Source organism: Aulostomus chinensis, chromosome 14, assembly GCF_037954235.1.
Source record: "Aulostomus chinensis isolate RoL2024-O1b breed Wild chromosome 14, RoL_Achi_v1.0, whole genome shotgun sequence".
Classification (NCBI taxonomy): Eukaryota; Metazoa; Chordata; class Actinopteri; order Syngnathiformes; family Aulostomidae; genus Aulostomus; species Aulostomus chinensis.
In genome coordinates, this window is record NC_141333.1 from 12,534,013 (window position 1) to 12,561,787 (window position 27,775).

Genomic DNA, 27,775 nt, shown 5'->3' on the forward strand with positions numbered 1-27,775 from the left:
CATATTTGTGGCTGTCAAGGTAAGAACACAGACTCTGATGTCTGTGATGTCTGACTTGAAAGACACATTAACGAGATTAAGAGATTTCATCTTTGCTGTCTCTCTCTGTCTCCACTAGACTCATCTGTCCCAGAGTTTATATATGGAGTATAGTTTGTATACATTATATACATTTGATAATATTACAGCTTTGAAAGGAACAAGAAAGCAATTTGTAAAATTATGCGTGTTTGATCCATCGGAGCATTGAAAAATAGAAATTTGTGTGGAGTTGAAAAGTAGAATATCATGAAAAATGAGTCATGACTAAAATAATGAGACTGTGAGTATAAATGGCCAAAATGGGTTTCCTTAGAAGGGTGGCTGGTGTGAGAGTAAATAATAATAAGATAAGGTGAGAATGTTCGATCATCCATGAGGGAGTTGGAATAGAGGCGCTGCTCCTTCATGTCGAAAGGAGCCAGTTAAGGTGGTGAAACAAACTGAACCAAAAGGGAAATGCATTCTGCAAGTTAATTAACCCGATAATTGATGCTGACCAGACCGAAAGAAGATGTGAGAAAACCTTTAAATCATCGTCAATGGTGCACAAGTACCAGCATAAATTCCATGGAACCAGTGCTCCCAGTGCAGGGAGCAACACACACACACACACACACACACACACACACACACACACACACACACACACACACACACACACACACACACACACACACCAGAAGGAGTATAAAATAAACACTTACATTCATTTCCCAGAAAGTTACTTGTTTGTTTACTTTTCTCTCTCAGTACCTTATGAACCTTGTCTGGTAAGGTGCATGCTCATTTGTCACATTTATTGCATATGTACACAAATTACCTTCAATTAAACCACAACAAACCCCACTTCATGCATTTCACTTTCACTTTTCAAAAAAAAATCAGGTTTTGAGTGAAAGATAAAGGAGGCAATTACTCCAATACAAACACATCATTAGCCCAATTAGACTTCAACTTTACGTCGTGGAAAACATAAAATGCAAAATATTGCTTTTATGCCGATTGAAGACTCCTGATGGGGAACACTGAACGTTACAGGTGCAGTTGCTCATCTGCGTTTCCATGGTGCTCTCATTAGGGGCGGTTAACAGTACAGGTGTGGTAGTAATTATCTCTCATGACCCTGAAACACCCAGATGTCACACAATGCACACACACACACACACACTTTGTTTATGTGTTATTGTGCATGCATTGTGTGGGATTACATTCCTATTATGGTGCCTTTCCAACAACTGAAAAAATCTAGATTGCTGTCTATCTTCATACAAGCAATAAGCTCAAATGTGGCTCATATTGGCAAGCAAGGACTGCATTCTGCAACTGAAAAGAAATGTGCTTATAATAAATAACACAAACAGGCTGTGATTTAAGAGCAAAGTCCAATTTACAGTGTTGTACAGTGTCACTAGAATGTCCAGACACACTTAATCAGCCTCCATCTGGCAGTGACTGACAGTATCAAGAAGAACCACTGACATTGATCTTTGACCCAGGTAAGCATTGATAAACTTAAACGAATAAATACAACTTTTTTTCCTTCCTGTAACAATTTTGTCAGTGTATCATGCTGTTTTTGCTGGTATGTCTGTCATTAGTCCGACAGCTTGGCCGGCTGCTGTTGTTTCAGCACCACGGGAGCTGTGGTGCTGAACGGACAGCTGGTTCTGAGGACAGCAATGGCTGTAAAGGGGGTCAGAGTCGGTGTAAAATTGACGGATGGATGCTTTCATAGTACTCCGAGGCGTACTCATTCATAGTACTTAAGATCTGTTGGTGCGTTGCTTCTGATGGAAATTCAAGGTGAGATGCTGCCTTTCTTTTTCTCTTTTTTTTTTTGCTGGCAATTTTCTTTTCCCATGACTTCAATAGTTTATTTCTGCAGTATTTTCTGTCTTTCAAAACAGATAAATTCTAATAGTCAGATAGAATATTAGACAAGGTTAAAGCAGAAGGAAATATTGATTGAGGGAAACACAGGCAGAGCCAAAAAGAAGTCTTAAACCCAAGTAAATTTTCAAAAATCCCCATTTCAGGAGAAGTGTTAGTTTTCAGAGAATCAAATAAATGTGTATAGGACAGGATTATAAAGAGAAAACTGCTGTTTCATCATGGCCTGCAGAGCAATGAAAGATGATGATGTCCAGATGTTAATTGTTAGAACAAAAAAAATAACCTTTGTTAAAGTCTTCAGCGGATCATAGAAAATAACCGTCATCGCCATCCAGTTTTTCAGCCATGTGGGCCAATTCTATTGTTTGTACACTTTATTCTTTACATACAAGCCATGGATTTAGCAGAAGCACAATCACACCAACATGAAAACACACATATACTCACCATACAAGGACACATATATCTCACCAGAAACAGAGTAGGCATTGATTAATACAAAGGAGCAAAGGAGAGTAGCGAGGGGCTGTAAACTGACCGACAGGTTGTCACTGGGGTCATTTGAAAGACAATGGGAGCCAGGCCAGAGAGGACTGGCCATTGTGGATGGAGGAAAAAAAGGTCACGCTTAGTTAGGCTGCAGAGTGACCGCACCTGGCTGCAGAAGGGGCCCTGGGAGCAAAGTGGGTCTGGATTTACGCGAGTGATTCTTGTTCACTCCCATGTTCTCTGACTTGATTATTTTTGCCTTTTTCTTTTCGTACTTTTTGTGTAATTTCTTTTATAGTTCACTAAACACTACGCACATGTTTTTGCAAACATAAATCAGAGTGCACGCACCTCATCCAGCACAGCCTCGGCCTCTTCTTCGGTTTTGCCCGGAAACCTGATCCTCATGGCTGTGAGAGCGGCCAGAGTCTGACGCACAAGCTCCGCCTCCTGCTCTTTACTCCTCAGGTTTATCAGTGGATCACCCTACACACACACACACACACACACACACACACACACACATTCAAATAGAATTAAACAGTTAAATGAACAGGTAAACATTTATGGACTTTTAGCTTTAAGGAGAATTCAGGTTATGGAACTAAGTAATTTGAGAGCCCGAAATGCCATTCAAAATATATTGATTAGTTCAATAACTGCACATAAATTAATGATATTTACCCCGATAATAAAGACATATTGATGATTTGTGTCAGTGGATATTTTATTAGTTGCAATTCATAAGGGGAGCTCCTTCAGTTGTACTCAGCACAAGAGATGTTGCCATGTCACAAAAAGCTTTTCTTTTTTTACTGTACTTAATACATCAATTATACCAAATCTGCTGCCATCCAAGTTCATCGCTGACTATTTTTTCTTTCTTTTAAAAAAAGTGTAGCGCTTTACTAATAATAAATTTGTATGAAACTGCATAAAAACATCCTTTATATATGTGTGTATATTTATATAAATAAATACACATATATGTGTATATAAAAAAACAATATTAACAACTGAAATATGGTGCATGTGCCTGCATCATACACTTTAGAAAAAGACTTACACACAACCGCCTCGACATCAACTACTGGTTTGTGGACTGCTCTAACTGATCCTTAAATACTTGATCAAGAAATTAGAGCTAAAAACCAGCTAAGGCAAGACAGTAAAGCTAATACTAATTACAAAAGTCTCTCCTGATTGATGGGTTGATCACGACTTGTCAATCACAAGGTAGCCACGCCCTGAATCATACCTTGATTTATAGACAATTTTACTTGAAAAAAAGAGTAGCAACTTCTCTGATGGACACCCTGATACCGTGTTCGACAGTAATATCCGACTTCTACTTGTAACGAGTGTAGTCGCCCCCTGCTGGCCATTAGAAAGAACGTGGTTTCGACTCAAAAGCTACAACAAACTTATTTGTTCAAACCAAAAATAAAAAAACACCTCTTGAAACTGAAGTGCGTCAGGATACAAACAGCATATAATCAGGGAACTCTCTGGCCTTTTCAGTGTTGAGATTTTCCTCTTACCTCTATTGTATTGTATGTAAAGAAGTCTGCTCTATTTTATTTTGTTCCACTCAATCCAAAGGTTACCAGCATAGAAAAATTGTATAGAAATGAGGGAAATGGAGGAGACAAGCGGAAAACAACAGATGGCAACAGAATAGACAATCGTTGTCATGGACTACAGTTGGCCTATACAGTACTGAAGGAGCTGCATGGAAGGAAAAGTAAGAACAAAATAAACAGAGAAGGATAGAGTCTGGTGAATCAACACTGGTACAACCTATGGCAAAGGAGGCAAAAAGCAAAGGGTAAAGATGAAAAGATATGTAAAAGCGTATTATCCTGTTCACACCTTCATTAGACACAATTTAAAATTAATTCTTGATTGTTTGATACAGCAGAAAATTTCAACATTGACTAATCTGACAACCTGAATATTTGGAAATTAACTTCCTGATGTATAAATTGTAAAATCCACACTGTGTGTGTGTGTGTGTGTGTGTGTGTGTGTGTGTGTGTGAGAGAGTGTTCTGTGTCTTACCATGTTGGAATGGATGGTACCCAGGCTGTTGCTGTGCGGCACGCGGTGGGCGGAGCCACTGCGGCTGAGTGAATGAGAGCGGAGCGTCGCTGAGCTTGGCCGAACTAAGGGAGTGGCTAAGGGAACATTAGGGGACGGCTTGGTGGACAATGTTCGCACTTCACTGGGTGATGAGAGGGAGGCGATGGAGCGAGGGCAGGAGATGGAGCGTCTGATTGGACCAGAGAGTGTTGGAGAAGCAGAAGGGGCGGGACTGGTTTTGACTGACTTTATTGGAGGTTTCCAGTGGATGCGACCTGTGCAGAAATAGTAAAGAGGGAAAGGAAAGAAACTCTGTCACTCTCATGCTTAAATTTCTCTCCTTGTGTGATTCTGTCTCAGTGCAGTAGTCACTGTCAAGCTCCCCTGTCTGCATTCCATCCATTGATGGCTGACTTTGGAGATGAAGTGTGGCAGGAAAACTCCTGCAGTGCACACAGGCCCCTGTCTGTGCACTATTAACGGCTGGCGCATGTGTCGTCGAAGCCAGACACTAAACAGTAGTCCTGTCTGGTTTGGGGATGGATTAAAGAGCAGTGTCTCTGTCTGACAAACACACACACACACACACACACACACATACACACACACACACACAGACAACATACCTGAAAACCCACATTGACACTCTCCATCACCCTTGAAACTCCTCCAGCTTTTCTACAAGCCAGTGCACCAGTGTGTTTCCTGCGTGTGAAGTTTAAATGAGGTGGCTTCAAGTGTGATACATATTTGTGTGTGTGTGTGTGTGTGTGTGTGTGTGTGTGTGTGTGTGTGTGTGTGTAAAACCTTCTGAGATTTGGATATTGCCAAATGAGAGCATTATGGGGCTTAGTCCAAGCAGCCCTTTGATGGTTCGGTATGGAGTAGGGCTTGGCAGGGTTGCTGTCTCCCTCTGTGTGTACACACACACACACACAAACAGCCTCAAAGTTTGTATTTTTCATGGCTTTGTCCCTTATTTTGTGACAGTGACCTCACGCAAGATTCCTTTCTATTGAACAGCAAAAAAAAAAAAAAACGGCTTCTCGCAATGCAATCGTTGTACAACGCAGGAAATGTTTCTTTCCAAGGTCGGCACATAGACTCCTGAGAAAATGCTGTCGTTCTTTCTTCACAGAGCTAAAAGTCTATGTGGTGTGTATGAATTTTCTATGAATGGCTGAGACAAAATATTACACCATCAAACCCAAGGTGTTTTCAAGGTAATCGTCTTTACTACGTTATTACGCGAGTATTTGGGGGGAAAAAAAAAACCAAACTGCATATTGTTTATTCAGGGTTATATCAACAAGATGGGGCTGGTGAGTGCAACAGCTTTTGTCCCTGATTTACTTGCTGTTTTTATTTATTGTTTTGTTTACTGTTTTTACTGAGCTAGAACAGATGCACAAGGCATTTCACCTCACAGTCCGCTGTGTATGATTGTGTATGTGTAGCTAACATATTTTGAATTTGTTTTTCTGTGAGTCTATGATCCGAGAGATACCCAATAAATGTAGAAATGCTAAGTTTGATGACATTAGCGCTCCAGTCAGGACCACTGAGTATTCATGTGAAACTGGAGTAATGAATACTGTAATACTGTAATAATGTAGTAACGACTACCAAGTTTTCACGATGGCTGGCGTAACAGTTGGTGTTATCCCTCCGCAACATGGTCTCTACTTTTAAGAGCACTCAGTACTTACGGGTCAGACCACAACCTGCTTGTGGTGCCTTTGCCTGGACCACACCCGTCTTCAAACTCCTCTGTCATTTTCAGCTAACTACAAAGTCAAGTGTATGTGACAAATGTAAAGTTTGGTGACATCATGTGCGTCTTTCGCAGTAGTGATGTTTTTGCAGTGACAGGCAGACATATATATATATATATATTTATATAAATAAATATATATATATATATATATATATATATATATATATATATATATATATATATATATATATTTATAGAAACATCTTCCAGTACTTAAAGCAGCAGCTGCTGGTAGTTCCCACTACAGTAGGTGTTCTCTTGTCTGGATGATGCACATACAGACTCCCAACATAACGATGATAAAAAAAGAGTATTTTTTTTCCCCTTCTCCTTCTCTTTCCACCAGATTCCTTCCTTCCTCTCATAATATCTGCCTCTTCCTTCACCTCCCACTCTTTATAACTTGGCTGTTAAGAACCAACTTATATCCTGCAATGTTTTCTAGTGCGTCAACATTTTGTGTCCAAAGCTGTACGGCTGTGCAGTTCTATTATTTAAAAAAAAAAAACTCCTCTGGAGTCAGATTCAACTCGTCACATGACCACCTGCATGTTCCTGCAGCATCACAGGATGATTTGTAATTTCTGTACATAGATTCAAGTTCTCTATATCATTTATGTCTTCAGTTTTGCATTATAAAAAAAAATGGTACATGCTAAGAGAAATTAAAATCAGTTATAAATATAGTGGATGTGTTTATCCTTATTTACATGTCTGAGAAACAGAGTAACCGCGGTGATCACATATAAAGCTTGAGCACCAAAGCAAATAAATTAACAAATAAAGCAGGAGGAAAAGAGAACAAAGCCAAAAAACAAGCAAGAAATAAAATATCCCGATAAAGGTTCTTGTCAAACCCCCGCACTCCGGCTGGCTATGAAAGATGTTCACAGACACTTTTAAGCATCCTGCTGCTTTACCTGAGCGCTCGGCTAAGTTCTTCTCTTTGCTCCCAAGGTCGTAAGAAACTTTCTTTTCCCTCTTCTCTCCGCCTCTTCTTCCTCCTGCTTTTCTCCTCTCTTCCTCTTCTTCATCTGAAGAGTAGCAGGAGTTTTCAGCACTGCTGCCACTGGTGAAGTCAGCCAGGTAGTCTGGTCGTTGACGTCGTGGTGTCTGGCTGCACTCTGGCATTGTGGTGAGGGGCTGGCAGGGACAAACACACGCGCATACATTTTTACTGATGCCACTTTTGGGTATTTAGTACTTAGATATATTTTCTGGAGACTTACCCTAACCACTACTTGTCTAACCACTGACCCAAAATTCTATGTTTTACCAATCTAGAGACATGGCTTTTGTCTTCAATAACACATGATGCCTCCAATTAACTGGTCCTACGTCTGGTCTATGTCCTTGAAAATGGCTTAATTCATCCCCAACATACATGCATGGATTCATACATAAATACAACACGAGAATCAAATCAGTTGAATCAAGACTAGAACAAGTTTACAAACACACAAACAACACCGCAGATGCACACACGCACACACACACACACACACGCACACACACACACACACACACACACATCCTTCTGCTGTAGCCATCTTATATCGTGAAATGTTTTCTAGTGCATCAAAATTTTGTGTCCAAAGCTGTAAGGCTGTAAAGTTCTATTATTTAAAAAAAATAAAGTCAACAAGTCACATGACCACCTGCATGTTCCTGCAGCATCACAGGATGATTTGTAATTTCTGTACATATGTTTAAGTTCTCTATATCATTTATATCTTCAGTTTTGCATGATAAAAAAAATGGTACATGTTAAGAGAAATTAAAATCAGTTATAAATATAGTGGATGTGTTTGTCCTTATTTACATGTCTGAGAAACAGAGTAACCGCAGTGATCACATTTAAGTCCCCTCATGGGAATTTTGAAACTCAAATAAGGGCATAACTTGAAGAATGCACATAAAAACACACTGAAACCTGAAGACATAGAGAGCCTCTCCCATTACCATCTGTCACTGTGAGACCTGGAGATGGCATGGCATGCCCAAACGCATATGTGTTGTGTAGCTCATTACACTCAGACAAACAATTACACGTTCTCTCATTGTAAATAGAAACACGAGTGACTCCAAACGTTTCTCAGAGCTGACAGTTTGACAGTGACGTCTTCATCTATGCTGCGGTGGTCTTTGAGTCAGACATAAACCCTCTGTTGTTCACTAATACGAGAAAATGCAACTGTTCTGTTTGAATTCTCCAACTCTGGGATGATAATGATTTGTTAACATAAAATCACAAACTTCTGCCACAAAATGTTTTGGGGTTTTTTTTGAGTGAGAAGATTGATTAAGTCCAGTATTCATTTCACATCCTGGAAACCGACAAACTCATAGTATTAATAAAACATTTATATATCTGTTATGAAAGGGGATGTTTGGCAGTGCTGTCAGGCCACCTGAATTAATGGGCAGGAAGTGATCACAGGGGCTTACACAGTCACCACGGGCCAGTTGTGTGGGTGAAAGATGGAGGAGGACAGTGACAGAGAGCGATTAAACACAGGGGGAGAGTAACACGGAAGATGGGCACATCAGATTGCTGGAGAGAGGAATAAAAAGGAGGACCAAAGGAGGGTTGAATTGGGGGCAACTAGAGTGTAGATAGTTGAAGAGGTTTCGCCTCTCATCGGAGGAGTTTTCGTCCAGCATCAAAGAAGCCCCTTGGATGAGAGGCCGTGACCCTGATGACTGGGAATCTACACAGACAGGAGGTGAATGCGAATATGGAAGCAGATGAAAACAAAAGATTGTTTGACTAAATGGCAGGAAAAAATAAAGAAATGCAGCATCACAGTTGTATGTCTCCTTGATGTGTGTACTAGATTTGAAGAAGTTCCCCCAAGGCGTTCCTGAGATATCATATTGATGTGAGGTAACAGTGACCAAACACCCAAATATATTCTCAGTTCATCCTTGAGTTCAAGTGGACGTTTGTGGCAAATTAGGAGAAATTGCCTCATTGCATTTCTAAGCAATAGCATTCACATGACACTGACCTTGATGGCTGACCACCAAAATCTGTTCAGCTCGGCCTTGAGTTGCAGGGGATGTTCGTTGCAAATTTTAAAAGAAATTCCCTGGAGGTGTTCCCGAGATATCACTTTAAAGAAAATTGGACAAATACAGCATTCATCTAAATTGACATGGAGCTTTCACCACTGAAATCTATTCAAATCAAATTTATTCCTAGTTGAATTTTGTGCCAACTTTGAAAAGTCAGTGTGTTAATGAAAATCAGACGGACAGATAGAGGGACAAACGGCAACAGCCGCAGGCCAGAGGCACAAGAAAAGAGAGGAATGGAAAAGGGGACAGTAACAGAACAGGGTTAAACAATGGAAAAAACGTCAAGAAGCCTGCACAGGTGAAGAGAGAGACAAAGAAACATTGATATGTAGAACTGTGAGACTGAGAGTACAATGGTGGGAAAGAAGGTGACGATATACTGTGGGTAGAAAACCTGGGGTCAAAAAGACAAAAGCAGCAGCTAACCAAGAAAAACCTGAAGGCTAGTTTTGCCTCGATACCACGTCTTTCCACTTCCATCCTACATTGCTCTCCCCTTTCCTCCATTTTGTTATGAACATTTCCTTAGCAATAACAACCCTAAGTGCCCCTTCCTTGCCTCAAAATTCTGTCTCTAATCCCTTTGCCTCACTCCTCTATTCAAGCTATCGTTGGCTCAGTTTCACCAGATGGCTTGTGAGCACAACACCCCAAGGAGTGAATCTATCCGTCACAGCTCTTTCTTTCTCCTGCTCACGAATGTCTCTCTCTCCGCTCATTCGACAACGTCCAACTGACGGCGCCCAAATTAATTTGGACAACAGTGATTGTGTCTAAACAAGTCCTTATACTAGCTTAGACCTCGATAATGCAGCACTGAGTTGCCCTGTCGAGTGAGTGTTCCAGCCAATTTAGCCCTCAAGTGGGATGGATGTAGATGTGCAGAGAGAGAGGGAGAGAGCTGAGTGTAGAAGTGAAAGGAGGAAGTGAAGCAAGGTGATGGAGAGAGTAATGTGCTGTTGTGGGAAATTGAGGGGGCGTATAGGTGTATGTGACAGAGGAAGGAAGGGTGATAGACCGAAAGAAAGATAGCATGGAGGGAAAGAGAGAGGCAGACAGCTGTCCCCTGAGGGAACTGGGTCTTTTCTTTGGACCTCTTTCTGATTCTTTTATTTCTCGTCTAACCCCCATCTGAATCTTGTCCTGCGCGCCTTCTGTGCCGTGTTAGATGCAGGCATCTATTTCCTCCATCCAACTCTACTTTGCACTTCCTCTTAGGGTCCCTTGAGGCGTGTGGCTCTTATTCTCCCTCATCTGTCTTAGTTTGTATGTCTCCTCTCCTCTCTCACCCACCTTAGGGCCTCGTTGCCTGGAGGATTTGCCCATCAGCTTCTCGTCATCTAGTTCACACTGCTCCAGCAGATCCAAGATGTCCTCCTCCTACACACACACACACACACACACACACACACACACACACACACACACACAAGACACATAAAGTCGATAAGAACTTGCCAAAGCTGCTCATTTTGGTTACATAAGGCAAACAGAGTATGATGTATCAACATGGTAACCGGGTGCTTAAATCTCGATGACACTGATAAAATGCTTTGCTGTTTCATAACTCCAATGACTTTGAGTTGTGAGAAAACAAGACACTTACATTATTCAAAAGAGGGATGGATGAAAAGTTGGACTTCATAGATATATTTAAAATATCCAAAAGTTAGATAACAGACCTTGGCTAAACATGTACTCATCTTTGCCAGCATTGATAAAGGCTGATTTGGAAAAGGAAGCATCACGATTATTGCCAGTGTACAAGGGCCTTGGCTATTCGGCCAGAGCTGAAATGCAAAGGTGATTATTGTTGCATCATATTTGCAACTTCTTTTTGCACTCAGATGAAAAGAGCTTTCTAGTTGCCCTTGAAAGGGTGCGCTGAACTCTGCGTTGCTGTTTTTTTGTGCACGTGTGTGTTCCTCTTCAGTTTTCTGTTTAACGCACACAAGCATTGATATTTTTGAGCCTTCACTCTCACCAAAATTATGCTAGTCTGCTGGGTGCCTTTTGAATTCATCTACATTTCTTTCTTTCTTACTTGACTTTGCTGTAACTATGCATTAGATGAGCTTAGTCTTGTTATAGTCCAATTATCCAGCAAGGCTTTGACAGACATAAATGCATTATGCTTACATTCCCCACTTAAGACATATTTCAGATGATTGCGTCTGGTAACGCGACTCAAGAGAACCATAAAAGGAAAAATGTGTGCAGCCTTCGTTATGAGGGGTGTGATGATGCATTACATTACAATATATTACATGGTACACACAAGAATAAATTCTTTAAGTGATCCATATAGGAAAAAAAGATTATCTAATGTTTTGTTTGTTCAAGTTTGTTGTCAAGAGGGTATTTAAAAAAAAATTACAGGTATTTTTCTACTCAAAATCTGCCACCTCAATAACCCTCTCTAGGTGGAAGCCTCTCCCCCTACAGGGATTTAAAAACCACTTGAGGCCCATTACCTTGTTAAATTGCATCAAATCAGATTATATGGATGATTTGACATGTTTCAACAAACTTCAAACAAATAAAGAAATTGCAAGTGAAATTGCAAGTCATTAACTATATCTTAAAGTTATCTTGTCTCTTACGTAGTCATCACTGGTTACGCTGGAATTATAAGCTTTTACAACTTTCTCAAAGGATTTTTAACATAATGATAGGGCAAGGAGTTCATAAACTACATTGTCCAAATTTCTTCCTGGCACTAAATGCCTTGTTGTTGCCTCCCTGTAGCCTGGAGCTCCCAGCCATGATGCCATGTTTTCACTGAGGCTAAAAACATGGCATTGGTGATGTTTTTCTAAGCAACTTGACACATTGAGGCTTCAGGACACTTGGATTACTTCAGATGAGCAGCATGGAGGAATTTTATGGTTCTATTGTGTATTTTTTGAATGTTTAAAAGTTGGTCACCATTCACTTCAGTTGCTTGTGAGAGTACATGAGCCTTTTCCTGTGAAACCCCAGACCAAACCTCCCACTGTTATGACGGTGAGTAGATGATGACTACATTTTCATTTTTCGGGTGAACTATCCCTTTAATGATCGTTTTGTGAACTCATTTGGCCAGTGTTTCAATGTAAGGTACATTCACTTGGGCAAACAGCTCCCCATCGCTGAAGAAAAAAACGTCAATATCTCGACTGAAAAGAAAATACACTTAAGTTAAGACAGAATAAGGCTATTTACCTCTTTTAAAGTAAACACCATATAGCTGGTGTGTGGTTTTGCTGAAAAATGGTCAAAGCCCAAATCAACTGAGTTTTTCAGAATCTTAATGACTTGTTGCCTTGTTAATGTGAATTTAGAGCATTTGAACTCACTCCTGTATTATGTACTCTGGCTGTGAGTGCTCCCAAACAATACTTGCTTGTTATATGTTATTTATATTCTACTTGCATTCTACAAGCCGGCTGAGCAAGCACCTATTCAGCGTCATCTTTCTTTTATTTCTGGAAGTGGGAAGGATGGTGATGCAAACCTTGTAGAAATCAGTGTAACCTCTGGCTGCTTTGTTTGTAGCACACAAAAAATATGAAGGATGCTGTGCAGTGCACCATCATGTTATCACTAAGGCTACAACACGCTCTTTACGCTCTTTTGTGACAATCTGACATTTCTCAAATCATGACCCTGAGAACCCACAAAAGCAGGAAACATAGGCCCAACTGTGTCTGGCAGACTTGACAGATGTGTAACAGCAAGCTGGCAAACCAGCTCCATCCTCTCACAGAAAGGACTATCCCCAACAGTAATGAAAGTCGGGTGATGGAGAAGTACTTTCACAACTTATGAATGGTTTGCTCCGCAAGCGAAAGGTGTGTTTTCATCAAAGGATCATTATTTGTTGGGTCAAAATGGGTTTGGTTACCCATTATCGTTTGAAATTATCATTTTACATTTATGACTGGAAAATGATTGGATTATGTCAAATTAAGTTAAAGGAACAGGCCAACTTTGTGGGGAAATGTGCTTATTTGCAGTTTTCCACAAACTAGACAAAAAGTGTGCAGTAGGAGGTTGAGATCCCCAGAGACCAGCTGAGCACAATAGAATGGAAGTGGGTGGGCAGGCTAGCATACATCTGTCTTGCTCAGCTTCCAATGCCTGTAGTTCCTCCTTTGTGTATTTTAGTCCAAACGGCCAAGGATCAGGATCTTGGTTTGTCCAAGAGTGATTCTCCTCATCCCCTCTTTCTAAACTGACCATGATTAGTATCAACAGTAGCTTCTATTTTTCTTCATCTATTTTTAAATCCCTTTTCCAGGAAGGTAAAAAAATGTTTTGAAGAAAAGCGTATTTGATGAGTTTTGACGGCGCGATGCTACACTGCCCATCTAAGACCATTCAGGATGCTAAGCTATGTAGCGGTCAGCTAGTCTCTGTGGGTCTCACTTCCCTATATTTTTGTCCGGCTCTGGGCTACATTGACAAGCAAGGGCAAGGGTCTTACTTTTACTGCCAGACATACCCAACCTTCTCTGTACAGCTTCCACTTTTTGCATACATATCGATCACCTAGACAAGATACAGTTGGAGGAAAATAACAATGCATTTACAAAGTTATCCTCTATTGCATGAACATACTGGACAAACTGAACTCGGTCCCTACTGTCAGTGTGTACAGTCTGCTGCAATGGAAGTAGCTTAAAAAAAATCAAGCTTGAGGATCAAAAATGGATTCATTAGAAGTCCGTCAAGAAAAGAAAATCTTGATTTACTCGTCTTGATGGTAGAGAGGAAACATAGAATAAAAATGAGATGATAAATAATTGAATAGAATTCATCATTTGTGTTCTACTGAATATCTGAATATCTTTCATTTCAGGAACATTCGTTCCAAGATAAATGATAAGCATCTCATACAACATCCCTTCATAAAAGGCAGTCCAGTTGTCCTTTTGTCCCTCATGATCATGTTATTAGAGAGAAATCTATGGAGCATAATTTGGTCCTTTTATCGCCGTCCTTTCATGCTTTGAACAAGATTGCATCTCTGTGTGTTGACGAAATTAAACCTTCCTCTGCCCGGTGTTTCCACTCTGTCTGAACATTGATTGACATCTCCACAAAAATATCTGCACAGATTCCACTCTTGAAAGAACACAATAACTTTCTAAAAAAACAGCCTCTGAGGGGGCTGAAAGCTGACGCTTCTACAAACGTAGTTGCTTGTGAGATCTCCTCCCATTGCTTTGATATGTATTTGTAATGTGAAAAATATCCATATTCACTATTACTGTTGAGCTGCCAAAAGCAGTCAAGATTTATTTTTTTCATCTGCATCATTTCTACATTTCGACCCTTATTGCCTTGATATGCTGTGATGACTTCTTTTATGTGTTTTTGATGAATTTGTCTGTTTTTGTTCTTCTTCTTCTTTATCTTCTAGCCTTTTTCTGTGGGTTTTCTTTGAGGGGGGCTACTGTCAGATTTATCGATAAGACGTGTTTATAATAGTCTGTCAAGACACTTAAAAAGACAAGTGACAGAAAAGAATCCCCATCAGCTTGTTACTTTTTCTTTTCTTCTGTCACCACTTAAACTCTCCATATTCTTCTTCATCATCTTCACTCTCCGTCTCTCTCACAAAGTCACGTGCTATTCAGATGAATTTTCCTTGAGACGTCTCGACCGTCTTTACCTGTATAGCTAAGCCAAAGCTGCATTCCTCCTTGTTCCAGAGTCTTTGACATTAATTGTGGCTTCTACCACTGTACATGTTAAAACATGTATCCCTGAATCCTTATTACATGTAGAAAGCTCATTTAAATGGCTGGGCAGCAGTAATAATCTACTTTGAAGCGTCTTCATGACTAACATTGACCAAAAGGGGAAAAAAAATACAGGAAAACATGGACAGAGGACAAAGGAAACTGAAGCAGTGAAAATAACATTGTCGTGTGGGATCAGATTTGCTTTTAAAAGCTCACATACAAAACACACTGAATATCTGTGGCGATACAGAGTGAATGGAAAGTGTCAAGCATTAAGGAGGAGTATTCTACAAGACTACAGCACTCTGTAGTATTTGTGCATCTTTTTTTGTTTATGTGGGCAGAATCTCAATAGATTGGCAACTGCTTGTCCAAAAGAGCCTGAATAACGTGCATATATGTTTGTGTATGAGTCTCTGCAAGTATTTATGATGTGTCTTTTCGTGCACATGTGTAATGTGTACGTGACAGTCTGCCACGGACTTACGTGCCTTCATTTGTTTCAGAGGATTATTCATTTCCTTCTGAAGTGAAGCCGCTCGCCCGGCAAGGAAGGTCTGAAAGGCGGCCGAGAGCAGGCTTTCATACTTTTCCAACAGCAGCTTGTCGTCTGGGGGGTAAATACGTCTGGAGGCCACAGAGACACAGACAGAAAAGCAAGGAGAGTTACGAAGGAGTCAAGACATGGAGGAAAAAAATAGGTGAGAAAGAAGGGTCATCAATGCAGAAAAAAATAAGATGAAAAGGGAAAGAATATATTTTGAAATAGAGAGAGAGAAAACAGATTTGGTATTCAAAGAAAGAAAGGGTGATTGGAGCTCAGCATGGGAGGGATTCAAGGTGAAGGGAGGAGTGATGACAGAATAATGAAGGAGTCAATAATGAGGGGTAAGAAGGCAAAAGAAAGGGAGAACGGTAAGAAACAGAGAGGGAAGAGATGAAAATGGAAAAGATTGAAGCAAAAGAAGTGAACATAAGAAGGTGCAGAGAGGTCAAGGCACAGCAGGAGAGAATGATAGTTGAACAGACAAAAAGAACAAGGACAGAGTGAGAATTATATGCATTTCAAGGAAAGTTGTGATATAATGGAGACCAAAGAAAGGTGAGTGGCAGGATCAAGGGACATGAATGAAGGCGAAGAAGATATAAAGAAAAAGTATTAATGGAGACCTTGAGATAAGAAATTGTCTTATATAATACAATATATTCATGTACAACTGCATCCCAACTGCTCAGACTCGCACACACACACACACACAAAGAGTTGTCCACTTATTTCTCCATTTGTCACAGCCTTTACTAATAAGCCTTTTCACATGCCCAACATAGTTTTGTGCCCTCAAGACTAAACTAACAGAGCTCAGAGTTGATTTCAGGCCTGAAGCAATCAGGAAATATATGTAAACATCTGCCTGGTTGTCGTCATAATACATCTTCAAACTAACCCCAACTCTTTAATTTAGCCGACATAACAATGACAAAGTTTTAACCAAAATGGGTAATATGATATGACTGGCTTTCAAAAAAAATAAAAATTCTGGATATTGACACTAAAATCAAGTCATTTTCTGTTAAAAAGGATCTGTGGTTAACAGAAACGTAAGATATCATGACACTTTTTTTGTAATATAAAAAACACAAATGTATGTACTGTGATGCATTTTCTTTATCAAGTAACATACGATTTGTACTTCTAACAATTGCATCAACACTTTACAAAAATCATAAAAGTGTTTAAAGTAAATCATAAGTGTTCTTATTTTCCGCCAAATGGCTTTTGGTTGAGAGAAATCACACTAACATTTGTTAAAGAAAAGTTTATTTCAAATAGAGATGCAGGAAGAGGGATTATTCACATATGTTGGAACACCAAGCTAAAAATTTGACATTAAACTTATACTGCCCCTCAGTTTCCGTTTAACAGTACATGATCTCAATGCCGACTGAATTAAAAACATTATTTTAGTATGCGATTATTGAGAGATCAGAGATTAACCAATTGCAAAAATCACTTAAATTCAGTCCTACAATGTGATTTTTTTTTTATTCTGCAAAACTTTACACCACATAATTTTCTTCCTCTTGAGATACAACCTAATAAATGCGTTTCTTCCTGATCAGCCTGATAAAATGGACAGAAATGATAATATTTTATTAAAGCCAGACCTGTCAGACCTCAAAGAGCTCAATAAGTCACATGACTGAGCAGCGAAAGGTCAACACTTCAACAGTGGGTGTTAACTGCTCTCTTTCTGGCGCACTCAATCACTGAACATGTGGACATTTTATTTTCAGAGTGACCACGTAATTCTTCTTTTTTTAATAAAATGTTCAATCTCAAGCTTTTTCCGCCCACATGTTCACATTTGGATGGCATATGAAACTATTATTCATCTCTCTTATACAATCATTTAGAGAAAATCTTTGTTAATCTTTAAAATATCTTTGGAGAATCTTGATTCCAACTGCTTAAAAGATGTTGAAGTCGCAGAGACAATTGCAGCAATGAGGCGAGTTTCCTTTGATGCCAGGGGCTCCTGGCTTGATGATGAAGTTTTATCAAACAGTCAAAAAAAAACTTCAGTTCATTAACCAAACTGCTGTAATGAATAGCAGTGTGGTAATCAGACTCCAGTGCCATGCCAGGACACCGTTTGAATGTTAAGAGGTCTTTATTAAGGGTGCTTTAGGCAGACCTCAGCCTCTCTGATTGACTGTCTGACTGCCTGTCTGAAAAGAGGAAAGAGGTGACAGCACTTCATGCAGACTGGGATCAGTATTCTGACTCGCCACTCAGTCAAGTGATGAGTCAAGAAGTCACTTAGAATTGGGAAGACAGAGAGAAGGGCAGATATGTTTGAGCCAAATGTGTGGGTGTATAAATGCATTTATGTCTAAGAGACAGAGAGAGAGAGAGACAGAGAGAGAGAGAGAGAGAGAGAGAGAGAGAAACTTCAGACCTTGAAATGTGTGTACAGATAAAGAGACAAATGCAGGGAGGCAGATGGAAGGCGTGAAGAAACATTAACAATGTATCGACAAGCATAAAGTAAAGTAAATCAGAACTTAGTCTTGCTGAGTCATGCTCTAAGATGGATCTGCTTCGTCTGTGAGGTAACTGTTAAAAATTGACACACAATGTCATTCCAGGTCCCAGATGGAGTTAGCAGAGTTGCAGTAGGCGGGCAAAGCACACATGCCAATTGGAATTTGTGAAGTGTTGTAAAGGTAACTTTGTGCATGGAGGAGAAACAGTAAGCACCATTACACACATGTACATGAGCGTACACACACACACACACACACACACACACACACACACACACACTCTCTCACCCCTTTTTTTTTCTTTTCTCATTTTTAAGTCTTCTAGCTGTGTGTGTGTTCAAACATCGGGTTTTGTTTGTGCTATCTGCAGCAGCATTATTTATTCTCCTGAGAGCTTAGAGCTCTGCAGATGGCCTCATAAATATAAGCGGAGCTAGCACGAGTATTATGGGTGGAGGAGGTCCTGGAGGGAAAGTCCCCCACTCCCTGGCTGTTTGCTACTTTCATACCTGTAGTTCCCCAGATGTTGTTTTTCATGCTCCTCTCTGCAGATCTGCTTGCGGACCTGAGCCAGGCGTTCTTTCTAGAAATGGAGACAACCAAAAGGGAAAAGGACTTAATCTTTCAGGTGAGAGTCAGCCTCACACTACCGCCGCCCTGAAAATGAGAAGGAAAAATAAGGGAGAGAGCAGTCTCGCCCATAAATTACTCATAATTTGGAAGCATTTTTCCATCTAATTATTGTTTCCATAACTTATAAAGCTATAAATGGGGAGCTCAGTTAGCTACTTTTCCATAAAGCTGAGAGGAATTTACTCCGTGACTGCCAATATATTGTCAGGTAATACTTGCCTTTGATAAAACTGAACCTGGTCTAGTAGCTTAACCATAACGGCACTCAAAGATGAGGTAGCTGTCTTTAAAAAAGCAAAGTGTCTCTGACATCTTTCCATATTTCTGCTGATTACTGCAAAGGCTCATCAAAAGGCTAATCAAAGACAGTGGGAGGCTTCCACTTTCCTCAAAAATATCTCTTTTGACAGAGAAAAAAGTTTCCTCTCTTTCTTGTTCCAAAATTCAGTTTCAAACACAAAGAAAATGGACATCACATTGGTGTAATGTTAACTGTTGCAAACTTATATTGTACATTATAAATGTATTCTTTGTTCATTTTCCTGTTATTTAATGTCTTTATTACATGTCTTCAATAACATCCCAGAGCTCTGATGAGCACCTGTTCCTGAACTGCAGCAGCCCAGTGTGTGCTGACCTCTTGCTCTCTTTGTTGTGTGGCCTAAAAAGCTTAATAGCTATCTCATGACTTATCTGGGCTCTTTACTACACAGCAACTGTTTTAGACCCAAGGACAGTTGCGAAAGTCTGGGTGGGCAAATGCATGAATATCACTCCCAGTTCTCGAAACCACTGTCAAGGTGCAGCACCTTGAAAGAGCTGCTAAGCATCTCAGATGCTCTGCTACAGTTGGTCAGTTGCCATCAGAATAAAGTGAAGCAGAATTCCGCTCCCTAAAACTAAAATAAACCAGATAGCATATCTATTTGATAGTGCCTTACCAACTCTTCTCTCCTCCGCTCCAGTGTGTGACGTTGTTTCTCCCAGTCTGAGGAAGAAGCTGAGAGTTTCTTCATGGAGCCATGTCCGTAGAGCCGCCTCTGAGCTTCTGCCTTTTGCTGGGCTAGGTTACGTTTCTTATCACTGGCTCTAGATCACCATAAAGAAATAATCAACACGATGCATTGCTAAGAATAGTGTGTACAATTCATGAAAGCCTTATAAATAACACAAGTGATTGGAAAAATATGTTTCCTCCCATCTGAAACACACATTTTGCTGCGGGTGAAATAACTGAAATGGACTTGGATGGTTTAAACCTAATATATGTTCTTTCAGCTATCATTTATCCGTCTCATACTGTAACATTCCTTTTAGAAAAATTGAACAGTAGAAAATACTTGTTAAACAACAGATGTTGTCTGGTGGGCAATGTTTTCTTGAATGCTGTCTAGTATGATGATCGTAAGGCCTCATCTTTAGCTTAATGACTAAATTTACCATCTAATCATCACACTATTGCGACGGCGAGGAAAGAAAACATCCCACAAAAACATCCTACTGTTAAATATGGAGCAGAGACAAACAAATCCATTCACTGCAGATGAACAGGACCAAACAGCTAATTCTGAACAAGTGGGCCATTGCTTTTTGGAGCAAGGGCAATTCATTTTAGTCAATCACTGGCCCTTTAAACTGCATATTGAGTGCTTTTAGAGTAGAGGTGTATCAATGTCCACGCCTGGCTGGGCCTGAATTGATCCCACATTGATGCAGTTGGTGTTGTGAGCTAAGTCAGGAGCCACCATCTCTCCCTTTAGGAAGGCAGTCATTACTATATAAGGAAAACTGAGTGAGGTAGAACAAAGCCCCCATTCACTCCAGCAGAAACATAAGCAGCTTGTCCAGTAGAAAGAGCATTCAACTCGCTCTCAAGTGCTCTTTTTTTTTTTTACATGAAATAATCAAATCTCCCTTTTTAATCTGTGTGAAAAGTAGACTTCGACCATGAAACAAATCATTCTGATAAAAGATTTGAAGAGATTTGTTTGTGCTTACTGAAGCTGGAGAATGGAAGAGATTTTTTTTTTTTAACAGTTGCACCATACACCAGACTTGACCCAACTACATCTATTGTGCTGCATGCAATTGATCCATTGTGTGTGTGTGTGTGTGCGTGCGTGTGTGTGTGTGTGTGTGTGTGTGTGTGTGTGTGTGTGTGTGTGTGAAGGGTGGACTTGAGACTATATTTAGAGCAGTAAGAGTAGGACAAGCACAGAGAGAGAGAGAGAGAGAGAGAGAGAGAAAAAAAGAGAGCAGAGGTCCAGAGGTCTGGTGTGTGATGATCAATCAGTAGATGGAGTCATTGTAGCCAGGGGACAAAAATGCATGCCAAAAACACACACACAAACACACATACTACATATATAATAAATGCATTGCACAACAAGAAAAAGAGTATGCTTAACATGAATGGGCATAAACACAAATGAAAGGGCCGTAACAACAAATTAATAGAGGGCCGCGTGAACAGTGAAAGGGATACCATGACACTGTTCTTTGTTTTCAGAATAATGTCACTGCTGTGTCATAAGTCTGAAGCCAAAGCAAGATCAAGGATGTGTCATAGATCAAAATAATTCTTAAGTATTCAGTGATTCTAAATAAAGAATTGTTTAAATGTTCAGAAATAAAGTTTGATAGCACTTGAAACTCAATGAGCCCCTAGATGGAAGTCATGTGTGTCTTATGGTAGAGAACAATACCTGATGTTGAGGAGTTTGAGAGCATTGAGCAGAACCCCTTTTTTCACGTCGTAATCAATTTTCTGATCAGTCCCAAAGCTTGGAGCTCGATTGATCTAACAGAGAACACAGGAGAGAACATTCAACACACACACACACACACACACACACACACACACACACACACACACACACACACACATACACACACACACACACACACATATATACATTTTTCTTAATTCATCTTGTGTTTTTGTCTTTCCTCTCAATTCAGCAGACAGAAATGCAATGCAAAATGCAATTATAAATGTGGATTTTAGGTATCTAGAGAACTGTTCCCTCTAGAAGAAGAAGAAAGAGGAGAAAAGGGACAAAATGATCGCGGTGGGTTTTTCTCTTCGAAGGAGACCTCAGAACACTTTGTGCATAAGGAAATGGTTATGTGTATATCTAAACCTGAATACACACATGGAGGTTAAAGTGCCTTTCAAACACAGTCAGCAGTCTATGACTCTGCAACACCCATCCCTACCACTGCCACTAATAGGCTCATTGAGAACCCCAGAGAATTACTACAGCACAGCTCGTTACTATCACTTAAAATCAACAGCTCTGACAGAGTCAACAGCAACAGAACAGAGTGAAGAAGCAAAATAAACCATGTGTGATTTACGGCTAAACAGCTAGAGGCTCTCTAGGAAAAACTTAGACTAGTTGTCTTGAGACGTACGGGCCAACCATTGCTCCTATGCATTTTCTCATCATCCCCATCCTCCATCCACCCATCCAACACATGCACAAGTAGAACAGTGTTGTGATGAAGCTCACTTGGTTTACAGAGCACCAGAGTTACCCCTGTGCCCTTTCAAACTTTGCTTGGTATCTCACTGTGGAGACAAGGCTAACTCCTGAAAATGCATGTTCCACAGCCCAGAGACCTTAATTAGAATGATTACCAATTGAAATGGTGACCAAAAAAAGACAAATTCTTAGTCAGTCACTATTTACCATCATACCGAGAACATAAAGATGGTGCACTCATGCATTGAATAATCTCAATTACCATCCGCAGGAAACCAAACTCATTCAAATTGTCATGTGCTAAGTTCTGAGAGACCGGCTCGAGCACGGGATCTTTCTGTGTGGAGTCTGCATGTTCTCCCTGTGTCTGTGTGGGTTCTCTCTGGTACTCCAGCTTCCTCCCACAGCCCAAAGACATCAAGAGGGGACGAGGCTGATTGATACTCTAAATTGACCGTAGGTGTGACTGTGAGTGTGAATGGTTGTCTGTCTCTATGTGTTGGCCCTGTGATGAACTGGTGACCTGCCCAGAGTGAACCCCGCCTCTCGCCTGAAGGCTGCTGGGATAGGCTCCAGCCCCCTGTGACACTTCACAAGTTAAACGGTAAATCGATGGATGGATGGATGGAAACATTGATGGATATGTTCTGAGAGAATATCTGACCTTACATCTATGACATAATTTCTCCAACATGGCAGCACCAATGGCTGACAGTAAAGGACCTAGGTAAATTTAAGCCAAACTCTACCAACCGGTTTAAGTACAGGTACTGTAGGTCTTCTGAACTACTGTGTCTACTTTTGAAATGAAAGGACTGACACTCAGCTTTGTTGAAACATTCCATGTTCATCAGAGCCTCTGCTGGACTCACACCTGTTGACACTCTGAAGTGTGACTCAAAAACTCATGGGAGCTAGCGATGGGTCTTTCTGCTGCGGGATTTTTTTTGTTTCCTACAAAGCCTGCCCTGCCTGTCCATTCCCAGATGTGTGGTGCAGCCTAGATGTGACATGTTCAAAGTCATACTCATGGCTGAATTTTTTGAAGGATTATGTATGAAAATGGCAAGCATAGAATCCAGATCTGCCTCCAAACAATTGCTAAATACCCTTGGGGCAAACCACAGCTCAAATGTTTGGATCTGATATACCAAGGCTATGGGCTGGAAAGCATAGCTAAGAAACCTCTGATGTGCCAGATACGTGGTTATGTGAAAATACGCATCCTGTATATCTACAGATGTGAACCTGGTAGCCAGCCAAATTGAGTGGATCAGAACATTGTGTGTGAGCATTCTGGAGCATATATTTCCAGAGGTGTGTATTAAGAATGGAAATCCGAAATTGGATGTTATGATGTCCCATCGCTGACTGTGCAGAAGCAGAGTCGAGTTTAACCAGGACCCTGGTGTCAGGCTGGTCCTCTGTAATGTATCTACTATTGAAATAGAAGGATTGCCACAGAATTGGATGTTGCAAACCTCCTTTTTTGTAACAAAGAAAAAACACAAGAAGCCCGTCTCCTTTTCCTTCTCTGACACAATTCCAGTTGCCCCTAGACTTTAGAAAGACAACTTTCATTGTGTTACCATGCTGCAAACTGAACACCCATGGGCGAATGGCACATGTGTGCCATTCTTCAGCTGTGCTAGTGGAGCAGCTGCATCTTCTTCTAGACACAGTCTACACTGCTCTTTCTGGTTTTCTCTTTTTTTGAATTTCCCATTATGTCCTCGGCTTTATGCCTGGCTGTGTTATTGGCGTCTGTGATGAAATCCTTGGTGTGAGTTTTTTATGAGTCATTGGGTCTCCGAGCCCAAAAGCTCAGTGTTGTTGATATCTAGGCCAGAGTAACCTTTCAAAGGAACTCTTTGTCATAATGGCTTGATCGCCTTTATGCTACTGGACCACAGCAACTGATATCTTCATCATCCTCCTCATTCTTTACACCCAGGGGATTCAAGTTTGCATCACCTTCAATTTTCTCTGCCTCTGTCCTTCCTCTTAACTGAGGAGTTGACTGGAAAGAGGAGGACATTTTTCAACGGGATATTCCATGGCATCCCCCTAACAAGAATTAGCTGCAGCTGTCTTGCCCCTATGTTTTGTTGTAATACGGTAGCATGTCAGTTTTCCAAGGGTTAAAGGTCAAGAACAATGCTGGGGCATGCTTGACATCACCATACTGTGGATGATGCAAGGGTGGTGGTGCCTGTTTGAGATGGTTAACCGACAAGCAGCAGAACAGGGCTGGAACACCCTTAATTATGGAGTGAAAGCCATTAGTACGAAGTACATAACTTACAGTAGTAATAACAGACACACAGTTGACCTCAACACAGTAGCTTGTTCCACAAGGCAGCTAGCCTCAGGTAGAATTTTTCAAAACCAACAGAACCAACAATTAACCTTACAACAGAAGCTCAACAGACATTTAAATAGTGTAATGAAAATCCAGACGTCAGATTTCAAATAACCTGAGAAGAAATTTAGATGTCTTCAGGCCCACTGCAGTGTTAATATTCACTGCCAACTATGTTATTTCTACTTTTGTTAGTATTTAGAAGGGGTTAAATATTCACAGTGGACTTGTTCCATTCCTCCATACCCCGCACCAATTGACAAAAACCCAATGACAACAGACCCATTTGTAAATACGAATGTATCACGTGCACATGATATCGCACACCAATCAGCATCTGTGAGCAGAGAAACATCCCTCCAACTGTGTGCAAAATGTGGTCCAGTGAGCCTAAATCTGCAGCTCTCAACCCACATGCGTACAATGACTCAAAACTCATTCACTCATCAAGTCTCCCAATCAGCTACGACCACAAACACAATCTCTCCCATGGCAAAAACTGCAACACACCGGCCAAATGATGTGATTAAAATGTGTGCAGTGCAACACAAATTAATGTAACAAAAGGAAGAAAGATGGGGTGAGAACATCTAATCCAAATCCGTATTTCTGCCCCTGTTCTTATCATCTTTTTAAAAAAAGATGGTTAAAAGCAGCACACCAGCTAATCAAACTGCATGATTTCACAGGGAAACACAGATATTGGCTCTCAGATTTCAGAGCACATTTAAGATGCATTATATCAGCCAATAAGCAAAGTGCCAAAACAACAATGAAAGAAACCAGAAATGTCTTAGTGATCCACATCAGACCTATTGGAACCCCTAAGATCTTTGCCTCCAAATGAACAACAATACTGAAACGACCTAAATGCTTCTTTAGAGAGATGTGCAGAGTGTCTAGTGCTCAGAAACTCCATCCACCATTTTGTTCTCATCTCCAGAACTAACCGTTACTAATCCCAACACAAAGGTGCTTACTGCTGTGTGGCAGATTGGAGGGCCGACGAGTAAGATACCATTTCACAATCACAACCACTCACCCCGAAGCTGAGAGAACCAGGGTGTAGACTGTGTAGAGAACATTCATATACTGTTGTAGTCGCAAAATATAAAAGCGTTCAATGGAAAAAGGAACCTATCAAATTCACTCAGTAAGTGAACAATACATTCAGGTCAACAATATATTGTTCCGTGTGGTGAGGACAGACCTGCGCTTCAACCTACAGGACCAAAGGAAAAACATTGCAAAGAGGAAAGAGGTCTGTTTTTAATTATGCACTCCCTAATATGACTGCCTCAATGAAAAGAGAATGTCTTCAGATCGCTGTAGCCTATAGGTAACAGCCAGACTGGCAGTGATCCTTGTGACATTTGTCTCGTTACTTGTCTTCATTTCTTAGTTTGATTTGTGGTGTCAAGCTGTCACAAGGCAGACTGCTTTGCTGCACTTGTTGTCTCTCTTTTGCTGTGCTTCAATCTTTTGTCTCGCTTCTTTTACTCTGTGCCAGTCACACTCCTCTTCTCCTGCTTAGTTTCTCTTCCCGCTTTGTTTCTTGCCATCCTTCACCTTATCTGGTCTTCCTTTTTCATTTCTCTCGATGTATTCCCCTTTCTGGCAGAGGAAGCTGGACTAGTCTGGTCCTAATGAACCCCTGCAGGCTCTCAAAACCCCCCACTCTGATTTCCTTAAGTGACTCTGGCAGGGTCTTAAAGGAGCCCTCCGTTGCTCCAAGACGCATTCAATAAAAATGTCAGATGAAAAGATTAGACACTCTTTTTACTCATGCTTTGATTCAGTTCAGCATCGGCATTGAATCAATGTAGCCAAAATATCACTTACTCAAAAAGCAAAATGAGCATGCAGGGAAAGAAGACATCATTCAGAAACTTTTCACAGGACGGCTTTGTCCTCTTCTGATCACTCAATTAAACATGCCAAGATCAGAGGGAAATCATGAACATTCTGTATGTAACTGGTTCATTTTCTGTGTCATGTTGATGTGCAGGTTATCTGCTAACATTTCTGGCAGAGGGATTTTAGATACAGATGAGTGAATCTGGTCAATTTTACATATTCTTCTTAATTTGATAATAATCATTAACTTTCAAAAGAGAATATTCTCTTAGCGCTCTAAAGGGTCATACCGTTTACCCCTGTCCCAAAGGTTGTTAGGATGTAATGTGTTGCTGAAGGATATACAGCAAGTAATGGTTATATGGCCCGATCTCTTAACACTACTATTTATGTAGTCATAGGGCTTTCTTCCACTCCTGCAGCGCACAGTCACCTACACACTCAAAATAGATGTACGAGACAAGAACAGTTCTGTACTTACAGGTACATTTGAAAAATTCCCTACATTTGTTACCTCAAAAGTACAATATTAGTCTCCATGAGGCCAAAAGTGCAGCATTTGACTCACAGAAAGGTGACAGCGAACTAAAGGGTGCACGATTGTCTTTCACAATGTTACCCCCAAGCATCAAGTATTTATACCCACTTAAATACACACTGGTAGCTCTATTTTTTTAATTGTGTATACTGTACCATCACAGATTCTCTGTACACTGCACAGAGAACCTCCAATGGTATGCACTTTGCTCAGACCCCCACTCAATGTTATTATTGCAATTTAATATAATCCCAGTAAAGAAAACCCCCAGCAATCATATGACTGAGTCACAGTTGAAACTTTAGTGGACATGCTGCATCACAACAATGCTAATAACACAGCAACAGCAATGGATCAACAACAATCAGCTGCTTTCTTTCCGCCTCAAACGGTTTCATCTATTGACATCTATTTTGTGTCTGGAATAGTTGTCACCAAGTGCAGGGGCCGCTTGTGATTAATCGGTTCAGAAAAATGACCTACTCTTATTATTCCGGGCAAAACGTAAACAACCACTGCTTTGACAAGCTTCCCATTCTGCCACGCACACTTGAGGGTATGGGCACAGTTCAACCGCTGTCAGAATGGAGTGTTTGTTGCTGCACAATAGTAGAATGAAAAAGGGAGGCAAAGAAGGAGAGAGGGGGAGCATGAGTAGCAGAGCGACAGAAAGATAGACAGGCAGCCGCCCTGTTGAACCGGACTCTTGTTTCAGCCGTCTTATCAATCACTGTTGTGTTCTTTTTTTGTGAC

The 27,775-nt window shown here is 40.6% G+C and overlaps 1 protein-coding gene across 9 annotated transcripts in view; it reads right to left on the reverse strand.

Annotated features, from left to right (window-relative positions):
* The window catches only part of ttll7 (tubulin tyrosine ligase-like family, member 7), a 74,027-nt gene that overhangs the window by 16,680 nt on the left and 29,572 nt on the right, over positions 1–27,775 (reverse strand). For all 9 annotated transcript variants that reach the window (XM_086223688.1, XM_086223684.1, XM_086223687.1 and 6 more), the window contains 8 exons: positions 21,483–21,577; positions 19,719–19,866; positions 18,654–18,727; positions 15,588–15,723; positions 10,658–10,744; positions 7,204–7,426; positions 4,486–4,781; positions 2,776–2,910 (listed from right to left, as the gene is read on the reverse strand). In XM_086223688.1, coding sequence (XP_086079814.1) covers positions 2,776–2,910; positions 4,486–4,781; positions 7,204–7,426; positions 10,658–10,744; positions 15,588–15,723; positions 18,654–18,727; positions 19,719–19,866; positions 21,483–21,577 — 1,194 coding nt within the window. The remainder of the gene's footprint in view (positions 1–2,775; positions 2,911–4,485; positions 4,782–7,203; positions 7,427–10,657; positions 10,745–15,587; positions 15,724–18,653; positions 18,728–19,718; positions 19,867–21,482; positions 21,578–27,775) is intronic.